Raw genomic sequence first — 10266 nt, 5'->3', positions numbered from 1 at the left:
TCTCGCAGTCCGGGAGCCCTCAAGGGATGTCTGCCTCCCGCCACCACTGCTGCGCTCCCCAGCTGTGAGCCTGGCTTCAAGGCTGAGCATCTGTCCCCTGGTGGTCAGTGCGTATCATAGCGACTGGTCATTCCACCTTTTGGCCAATTTGCATATTAGCCCTTTATTATATAGGACTAAAGGCCCAGTGCACGAAATTTGGGCACGGCGGTGGAGGGGTGTCCCTCAGCCCAGCCTGCACCCTCTCCAATCCGGGACCCCTTGGGGGATGTCTGACTGCTCGTTTAGGCCCGATCGATCCTGGGGATCGGGCCTAAACCGGCAGTTGGACATCCCTCTCACAATCCAGGACCACTGGCTCCGAACTGCTCGCCTGCCTGCCTGGTCACCCCTTACTGGCCCCCCCTCCGCCAGCCTGGTTACCCCTAACTGCTACCCTGCCAGCCTGGTTGCCCCTTACTGCCCCCCCCTGCTGGCCTGGTCGCCCCACATAACCTGCTGTTTAGTCATTTGGTCATCCCTCACTAACCCCCCTGCTGGCCTGGTCACCTCATGCAGCCTGCTGTTCAGTCGTTCCGTTGTCCCTCACTAACCCCTCTGCCAGCCTGGTCATCCCACTCAGCCTGTTCGGTCCTCCATTTGGTTGTTTCAGATGTGACGGCCCCTGGCTCTTATATATATCTATCTTTATGTTAGGAATTTGTGTGCCTGGGGATATTGTTGAAGAAAACATGTTTTGAAGTGTAACAAGAGACAAAAACTGAATGTAGATCCTTAAGTTTCTATGCTGTCTTAGAGGAAATTAGCATGTGCAAAGTGCCCACTGAGGCATTGGGAAGAGAAAAAGATGGAAAAGGACAAAGTTCTGACTCCATGATAGTTGATTTAGCTGAATTGATAACTTAGGTTTGTTTAGTATTTTACCATTTATAAGGTTTTTTTTTTTTTTCATTTATAAGGTTTTTGATGGGTGGTAATTTATTTAACCCTGCAACGCTCTTAGGAAATAACCTATAGCCCTGGCCTGGTGGCTCAGTTAGTTGGAGCATCGTCCCATACACCAAAAGGTCGCGGATTTGATTCCTAGTCAGGGCACATACCTACGTTGCGGGTTCGATCTCCAATTAGGACATGTACAGTAGGCATACGATCAGTATTTCTTTCATCTGTGTTTCTCTCACTCTCTCAAATCAATAAAAACGTCCTTGGATGAGGATTAAAAAAAAAAAAAGAAATAACCTATATTAGTTCCAGTTTATATATAGTTGAGGAAGCTTGAGCTTAAAGACATAAATTGTGTGCTTGCCATTGACTGCACAGCCAGTAGGTGGAAGAGGTGAGAACCCCAGCTGCCCTTTCTATGAAAAGATCTGGCTGTGGCCTGTGAGGGCCACATGTCTTGAAATCACAAAATGAGATCATATTTATGTCCTCGTTTTGGAGGTGAGATGCTTTTATTGATTCATTCCTCTTCCTTCCCCTAGTCTTCCTTTGGGCCAGTGGCTCATCGGAGAGGCTGGAGCCTGGGCTGGGGGCTAGGGCACACCCCGCAGTGAGGAACATTAGTTTCCCATTTTCCATCCTTGCAGGCCTTCAACTTGTGACCCCTGCCTCATTACTACCTCGCTGTCAGGAAAGTGCTAAAATAATGTTCTTGGCAAATGCCATTTGGCCTTTTTTTGTGTGCAAATAAATAAAATCCAAATATATAAACAATTGATAGCTCAGGAAAAAGAATGCTGGGGTAGAGTGGTGGGGGAGGAGAGAAAGAATTGATGCATCCCAGCGTGCCTGCGTGGGCTTGTGTCAGTGTTTATTTTTAGCTCCAGCTACTTTTTCCAAAAACCTTTTTTCACTGTTTTGATAAAGCTAGATAGCCATCCTCAGAGGGAAGGCCCTTGTCACCTAGAAATGGACTGGGTTGTGCACATTAGTTTTCCATTTCTCTCTTATAACTTTCCCCTAAAGCTTTCTGGTCTGGATCTAGCAGTTGCAGAGCTCTGGACAAGCACCCAGCTATGGCAGCTTGTAGAGAACAAAGGCTGAGCTGCCTGAGCCCCTCCCTGCTGATGGTCATCAGTGTCCTCCTGCCACCCACACTAGAGCTCAGCCTCTTGTCACTGGTATAGATGGTACCTCCTCTCTGCTGTGGAGGGTCTGGGCAAGTAGAATTCACCATCTAGGGCCCAGGTGTCTAAAAGGAAGTGTAAACACACAATACAGGTCCATGCTTCGTTCAGCATGAATTTTATTTATTTATTTTCTTATATTTTTATTGATTTCAGAGAGTAAGGGAGAGGGAGAGAGAGATAGAAACATCAACGATGAGAGAGAATCATTGATTGGCTGCCTCCTCCACGCCCCCAACTGGGGATCGAGCCCACAACCTGGGACCCTTCAGTCCGCAGGCCAACGCTCTATCCACTCACTGAAACCAGCTAGGGCTCAGGATAAATTTTATATTAATAAGAGTTAAAGCTACTCAGGTGGCCAAAATTATAATCCAATACAAATTCAAATGATTATTGTAATATAGTTATTCCTGAGGTGGGTGGGTGCTCCGAGAGCTGCCTGGAAGCTGCACACTGGTGTCTCCTTTTCTCTCTTTTGCCAGCTCCCAGCTGTGCACTGTCCCAGGCCCCCGGCTAGCAGAGGGGCAAAGGCAGGAGAAGAAAGGGATGTAGAGAAGGAGTAAGGGGTGTAGTAGACTAAACGCACTGTGGTATTTTGCATTGGATCCTGGAACAGAACAAGGACTCTAGTGAAGTCGGAATCCTGCCTGGAGCTTAGTGAATAGCAGTGTACATGTTGGCTTCTTAGTTTTGACAATGAAAGGTATTAGTAAAACTGGAAACTGGGTGAAGGGTATATGACAATTCTGTCTTTGCAACTTTCCTGTAAATGTAAAAATATTCCAAAATAAAAAGTTAATTGAAAAAAAGGGAGTGCCGAGGAGGATGGGGAGGGAGCAGGGAAGCGGACACTGTGGTCTGGAGAGATGGGCGCTGATGCTGAGATAGGGGGCTGCAGGGCTCCCCACGCTGGGTTGGACAGGAAGACCTGAGTCTAGCAGTCAGGCTGACTGGACTCTAATTAGCTCTGTTGCAGATGGCTGGGAGCAGCACGCTTTGTGACTTTACCCCTGTCTGTAATGGGGGGATGTAGCATCTATTCTGCTCAAGGACTCATGTAAGGCAGGATATGGTGAAGATGATGAGAAACAAAAAGTGCACACCCAGGTGCCCATTAAGATGTTTTCATTAGGAGTCTGAGCTAGGCCTGGTGGTGTGCAAGGCATCCGGGTATTTTGGGGTGGGGTGATGGTCCGGGATACACTTGCTAGGTGTGTGCCCTGGTGGGGACTTTGCGTTGTGCTTGGGGAAAGGCTGATTTCACTCCCCGCTTTCTCCTTCCTACCACTGAGCCATCTTTTGTCCCTTCTCCTGTCCTCCCCTGGCCTTTGCAGAGACCACTGGTGAAGGACCGGGAAGCGGAGCTTCTGTACTTTGCTGACGTCTGTGCAGGCCCCGGTGGCTTCTCGGAGTATGTGCTGTGGAGGAAGAAGTGGCACGCGAAGGGCTTTGGCATGACTCTGAAGGGCCCGAATGACTTTAAGCTGGAGGACTTCTACTCGGCCTCCAGTGAACTCTTTGAACCTTATTACGGTAGGGACACAGAGGAGGGTACCCGGGTTATGGGACAGCCCTCTGTGGAGACGTAGGTCAGAAGCAGCTATTATCCACTTGCCATGTTTTCTTTCCCAGGTCTCCCAGTCCATGTCATGAAGGTCTTGGTTCCCCCTAGTCTGTCCCTTTGTGCCTAGGCCTGTGGGGTACAGGTTACACTTGCATCCAGGCCATATGCATTCCTCCTTTTTTCTCTGATGACACGAGATAATGAAATTGCCTGATCTCTGGCCGAGAACTGGCAGAATCATTAACATATCAGCCTTGTGTGGGGGTGTGAAAAGTACTGATAACAGACAGCTCAGCTGCCCTTCAGCACTCCCCTCACCCACCCTGGCTTGATTGTTGTGATTGGCACCAGATACCAAGTCCTTTTTTAACAGTCCTTAGTAAAAGGACAATATTGGGCCCTGGCCTGTGTAGCTAAGTGGTTAGAGTGTCGATCTGCGGACCAAAGGGTCTTGGGTTCGATTCCCAGTCAAGGGGACATACCTGGGTTGCAGGTTCAATCACCGGCCCTGGTTGGGGCGCATGCAGGAGGCAAACAATTGAATGTGTGTCTCTCTTGACCATGTTTCTCTCTCCCACTCCTTCCCACTCTCTGAAAATCAATGGGAAAAGATACCTTCAGGTGAGGATTAGCCAAAAAAAAGTCAAAATTGGTTCTGAAATGTAGGTGCTTTAAACACAACTTTGGGCTTGAGGAGGAAGTCTCTCTGTTCAGTTGATGATTTTTGGCTGGTTAACTCCTTGTCATCTCTGCTGTATTCCATGCAGCGGGGCCCTGTGTCTGCCTCCTGTCCGTCACTGTAAGGCAGCTTTGCAGGGGGGTCCTGTGGTGAGCTGCTCCTCACAGGGGCTTTTCTCCTGGAACTCAAGGCCCACTTGGTACCTTTTTCACAGCCCCAGAGAGCTCATGTCCCAGCTCTTGGGATGCACAGGGCCCATGAGGTTAATTGGATCTTGTGTCCTGCAGGCGAAGGTGGGATCGATGGAGATGGAGACATCACCCGCCCAGAGAACATCACTGCTTTTCGGAATTTTGTCCTGGATAACACAGATCGAAAGGGTGTCCACTTTCTGATGGCCGATGGGGTAGGTGACCCGTTTTCCAAAGGCTGTGCTTTAGGGGTTTGTCTCCTTAGAGGCATTTGTTTTGTTATATTTGCCTTTTAGCTGCCTTCGGAGGTGCTAGCTCACTATTCAGGTAGTAGGGGATTTATGATGTAAGTTTTATTTTTTTGTACATATTTTCAATGACAACTTTGCCAAGGTGGGATGTTTACGTGGAGGAGGTGGCCCTTCTCAGCTCATTTCTTCAAAGGGTCTCGGTCGGCTGTGAGGTACAGCAAAGGAGACGAACTATGCAGAACTAACTGGGAAGCACATTTCCATCATTGGTCACCTGGGCGCTGCTCCTGGCAGAGGCCTGGGGATGGGCTGATAGATGACCACAGAAACAAAGGCAGCAGCTCGGGGGACCCACTGGAGGCTGCCAGTGGCTGGGCTAAAGTGAATATTCAAGGAGCCTTGTTCCTTGGGCAGCTGCTGGAGGCACTGAGGGAGCCCACTGCAGCGTTCCCACCTAGTGGGTGATGTGGCAGATAGTCTTTCCTGAGTGAGCCACCACTTGGCCTAGAGGAAGGACAGAGAATGTGGCAGTTGCTCCAGGGTCACATGGCTAGAGTTGAGAGAAAGCTCTGGAGCAAGTTGGGTGGCCTTTCAAGTATTGGCTGTGGGAAGGTGAAGGAATGTGCAGGGTGTCAGCATAGGGTCTGAAAGCATTGTGCACAGCAGGGAACAACATAGACAGGTTGGGGGCGGGGGCGGGCTGCTCCGGGTGAGCAGCTGCAGGGGTCTGATAGTGCGTGGGAGGCAGCCGTTGCACTCTGGTAGCTAGAGGGGCAACTCAGGGATTGTTTTTCTGCTTCGGCACTATAGGCTGGTGACCTGGGCTGGGTTTTTGTTTGTTTTCTTTTTTTATTTACCCCATAAATAGGCATGCATTTTGAGGAGCATCTATAAATTTGGAATACATTGCTCAATATTTTTTTATTTTGGGTCACTTAGCTATTACCTTCCTAGGACTGAGTCAGGGAGACCTGGCCTTGCTGGGGCCAACTTAACAGATGACAGCCTCATTTACTTATTATTATTATTATTATGGTAAAAAACACCTAACTTAAATTGAACAGCTCAGCCATTCTTAAGTGTACAGTTCAGTACGGTTAAATATATTAACATTGTCCTGAAACAGATCTTCAGAGTGTTTTCATTTTGCAGAATTGAAATTGTGCCCATTAAAGATCTGCCCTATCCCAGGCCCCCAGCCCCTGGCCTCCTTTCCTTGCTCTGAGCTTGGCTCTCTGCTCCCTGCTGGGCTCTCACAGGGAGGGAAACCACTCCAGGAATAGCAAAGTACTTGCATTCTTTAAACAAACACCCTGGCCAGAGATCCTGCCAGCTAGAAGTAGAGGCTTCATGGTCTTGGGACAGGAGAATGGGTTTTGTAAGAAAACCCTTCATCAGCAGAGAAAGAGAGGTCGCTGTCTGTCATAGTTTTGCTCACTTTTCTCCTGTCACCAAATGGGCCTGTCCAGCAGTCAGTACAGAGGCTGAGTGAGCCCAGGCAGAGCATTCATGCCATATGTGCTTCCCAGGCCTCGTCAGACTCGCCGGGCTTTCTGTTTCCTGTCCTGCAGTTGGCCTGTGACTAGCCAGTGTTTTGCCTTTGTTCTGTCTCACTCTTCCCTTGGATTCTTAAGCGAGTTTTATAATTTTTTGGACCATCTTCTTGAAAAGTAGAGTTGGTTCCACCCCCTGGAAATGGCACTGGTCCAGTCGTCAGGCCTGGGTCCTATTTGTGATGAGCCAGGTGACCGGGCCAAAGTAATTCAAATGCCGAGCTGTGTCTCTCTCAGTCAGGTGGTGGAGAGCAATGAAAACACTTGAAGAAATCATGAAGATGAGGTAGGGGTGCCTTTCAGTCTTCACCACTCTGGTTCCCGCCCCGATCCTTGTGCTCCATTTCAGGGCTTCTCCGTGGAGGGCCAGGAGAACCTGCAGGAGATCCTCAGCAAGCAGCTGCTGCTCTGCCAGTTCCTCATGGCGCTTTCTGTTGTCCGGACAGGTGACACTCCTCTGCTGTCTCCCCACCCCGGGACCCACTAGAGGCCCTGCTGGATAAGAGCATGCATAAGAGTTGGCTTGGAAGTTAAAAAAAAGTTCTCTGTCAGGTGACAGGTAGCTGAATGAGGAATTTAGGGAAGAAAGTGCTATAGAATCCTCCAAGTCCCCTCTAAAGCTCAGTCTCCCCCTTAAGTTGCCTCTGACTTTTAATGGTCCCAGGTTCCAAGTCCCTGACTTGGTCATATTTACTCCCTGAGATTACCTTACCCACCTCCTGGACTGGAACCACTGACTGCTCTTGGTGTTTTCTCTGTAATCCAGGAGGTCACTTCATCTGTAAAACCTTCGACCTGTTCACACCATTCAGCGTGGGGCTTATCTACCTGCTGTACTGCTGCTTTGAACGAGTATGTCTCTTTAAGCCGATTACCAGCCGTCCTGCCAACTCAGAGAGGTGAGGTTTTCCTCTCCATGTTCATCAGACTAGTTGGCTAAATGCCAGAACACAAGACCTGGCACATCTCTCTGGCATGGCCACTCAAGCCACATTAAAAGCCTTGGTTTAAAGAAGTGATTAGAGTCAGGGGCAGTCAGGATTTGGATCTTACCGGCCCTGTGATATGCCAGTCAGCCTCTGCCTCCTTCTCCACAGCCTGTTCACCAACCTTATGTGGGGGATCCTTGGCTTGCCCAGGAGGGAGAAGGTGGTCAGTAGAAGGAAACCTGGAGACACATGGGTTGGGTCAGGGCAGGGGGGTCACCAGCCAGGAGCACTGTTGGCATCCCAGGTGGGACACAGTGCCCATGCACAATGTGAGAGATGTGGCCAATCCGAATTGTTGGTGGCTTGTTAAAAATCAATTAGAGAGTCTAATCGATGAGTCTGTTAAGTTCGACCCCTCCAGCCTGGCAGAGGGCAGTTGGGAACCACTGTCATGAGGAGCAGGAAATACAGCCAACAGAAGAAGGAAGAGCTTGAGGCGAACTTCGGCAGCAGAGTCGGTGCTGGGCTTTGGGCATAGACTTAAGGCTGTTGAGCTTCATGACTCAGCCAGGGGCTCGGAGGGGAGGAAGATTGGCAGGGAGGTGCTTGCTCAGTGGAGTGACAGGGTTTCTCCTGCCAGGTACGTGGTGTGCAAGGGCCTGAAGGTGGGCATAGATGACGTGCGCGAGTACCTCTTCTCAGTCAACATTAAACTCAACCAGCTGCGGAACTCCGAGTCCGATGTCAACCTTGTGGTTCCCTTGGAGGTGATCAAGGGAGACCATGAATTTACCGACTACATGATACGGTCCAATGAAAGGTAAGCAAACCAGGTGTTTTTTGCTGGTATCACCAGGAAGATCAGAGAATGAAGGACTAAAATGATTGGCTCTTGGTATCATTTTGTCAACACTGAAAAATGGGTAACTGGGATTGGTCTGCTTGTTCTAGGGCTCCCTAGGACTTAAGAATACCTTGGGGACCCTCATCCTGCTCCCGTGCCCTGTCAAAAGGGTGGCTGCTGGGAGCCTGGCTGCCATAGCCATGCCCATGGGAGCCTGATGGTATGGTAGTGAAATCTAACAGAGCAGCTCTGTGTCCCTGGAGGCAGCAGTAATTTCCCTTTAATTGCTTCTGTTTGTAAAAGGCCATCATGGTTACTGCCTTGTTGGAGGCAGGAGGAGGCTGGAATGTAAGATACAACATGCTTTGGAGGTTCTGGTACCAAAGTTTTTGCCAGTTCATGAGTTCCCCAGATGGGTGATCTGAATGCTGGTGTTTTTTGTTTTTAACCTTGTTTAATTATTTTCCTCCATCTCATTAGTGGTAATAATGTAAAGTTGTGACAGTTGGCTCAGTTTTCTAGGTGGCAAGCATTAGAAAAAAGTTTTTTGAAGTATCTTGGAGAGTTATATAGCAGCAATGAGTCAGTAGAAGTAGTTTCTTGGTGGGGAGGGCAAATAGGGTAATTTTATCCATTTATCTGTTAATGGACATTTAGATTGTTTCCACATCTTGGCTGTTGTGAATAGTGCTATGGTGAACATGGGGTGCTGATACCTTTTCAGTATCCTGGTTTCAATTCTTTGGAGAAATACCAAAAGTGGAATTGCTGGATCTTAATGGTAATTCTGTTCTTTTCTTGCCTCATTGCACTTACTGGCTCCTCCAGTATGATGATGAAGTGATGAGAACAGATATCCTACCCTTGTTCTTGATTTTAAGTGTAAAATGTTTAACCATTAAGTATGATGTTAGCTTAGGTTTTTTGTAGTTGCCTTTGATCAGATTGTCCAAGTTTTCTTCTATTCTTTGTCTGCTGAAGTTTTTATCATGAATAGATGTTTGTCAGATATTTTTTATGTATCTATAGAAATTATTTTTTTCATTTACAGTGAATTATATTGGTGATTTTCAGATGGCAAACAAATCTTGCATTTATTTTATTTTTAAAATATACTCTTATTAATTTCAGAGAGGAAAGGAGAAGGGGAGAGAGATGGAAGCATCAATGATGAGAGAGAATCATTGATCAGCTGCCTCCTGCACGCCCCACACTGGGGATCGAGCCCGCAACCCGAGCATATGGCCTGACCGGGAATCGAACCATGACTTCCTGCTTCATAGGTTGATGCTCAACCACTGAGGCACGCTGGCCAGGCCAACTCTTGCATTTTTGCATAAACTCGAGTTAGTCATATAATGCTACATTTGATTTACTAATTTTTTTATTAATGATTTTTGTGTCTATGTTTATAAAGGATATCAGTCTCTAAATCTGTATTATTTTGACGTTCTTAAGTGGTTTAAATATGTATGTATATTTAAATGAAATAAATTTCTCTTTATGCTATTATTAATACATAAATATATTAAAAGAAAAAGAGTCTAAAATCAAAGTAGCTAGAAAAAGAAGAGCAAATTAAGCCCAAAAAGTAAAAAGAATAAAGGAATTAATAATTTTCTTTTGTTTATTCTATTTAATCACTTATATATAGCATTTAAATGTAACCATATTAAAATTTCTTTTAAGGACTGCTTAGCTCCCACATTTTGGTATGTTATCTTTTTTCATCATTGTACAGTTCAAAATATTTTTAAAATTTCCCTTATTTGTTCGTTGATATATGGATTATGAGATATGTGAAATTTAATATCTATAGATATTTTGGGATTTCCAAGATACCTATTAGATTTTGTCCCATTGTACTCAGAATATACTCAATATGGTTTTCATCCTTTGAAATTTATTGAGGCTTTTTTTTATGGCCTATCGTATTACCTGTCTTGGTGAATATTCCATCTGCTGTTGTTGAGTATAGTGTTTTATGAATGTTAATTTGGTCAAGTTTGTTCATAGTGATTTTCAAATCTTCTTATTACTGATATTTCACTGATCTTACACTGATATTTCACTTCTTATTCTGTCAGTAGCTTAAAGAGGGCTGTTACAGTCTTCAGTTATGA

At 46.6% G+C, this 10266-nt stretch overlaps 1 protein-coding gene across 1 annotated transcript in view; it reads left to right on the top strand.

Moving 5' to 3' along the window:
- The window catches only part of CMTR1 (cap methyltransferase 1), a 60611-nt gene that overhangs the window by 37454 nt on the left and 12891 nt on the right, over window positions 1-10266 (top strand). Inside the window, exons 9-13 of the mRNA XM_015571880.1 lie at window positions 3467-3665; window positions 4663-4781; window positions 6720-6816; window positions 7137-7269; window positions 7940-8119. Coding sequence (XP_015427366.1) covers window positions 3467-3665; window positions 4663-4781; window positions 6720-6816; window positions 7137-7269; window positions 7940-8119 — 728 coding nt within the window. The remainder of the gene's footprint in view (window positions 1-3466; window positions 3666-4662; window positions 4782-6719; window positions 6817-7136; window positions 7270-7939; window positions 8120-10266) is intronic.

This window comes from Myotis davidii, unplaced genomic scaffold, assembly GCF_000327345.1.
Source record: "Myotis davidii unplaced genomic scaffold, ASM32734v1 scaffold289, whole genome shotgun sequence".
NCBI classification, from domain to species: Eukaryota; Metazoa; Chordata; class Mammalia; order Chiroptera; family Vespertilionidae; genus Myotis; species Myotis davidii.
This window is presented reverse-complemented; position numbering and strand designations above follow the sequence as displayed.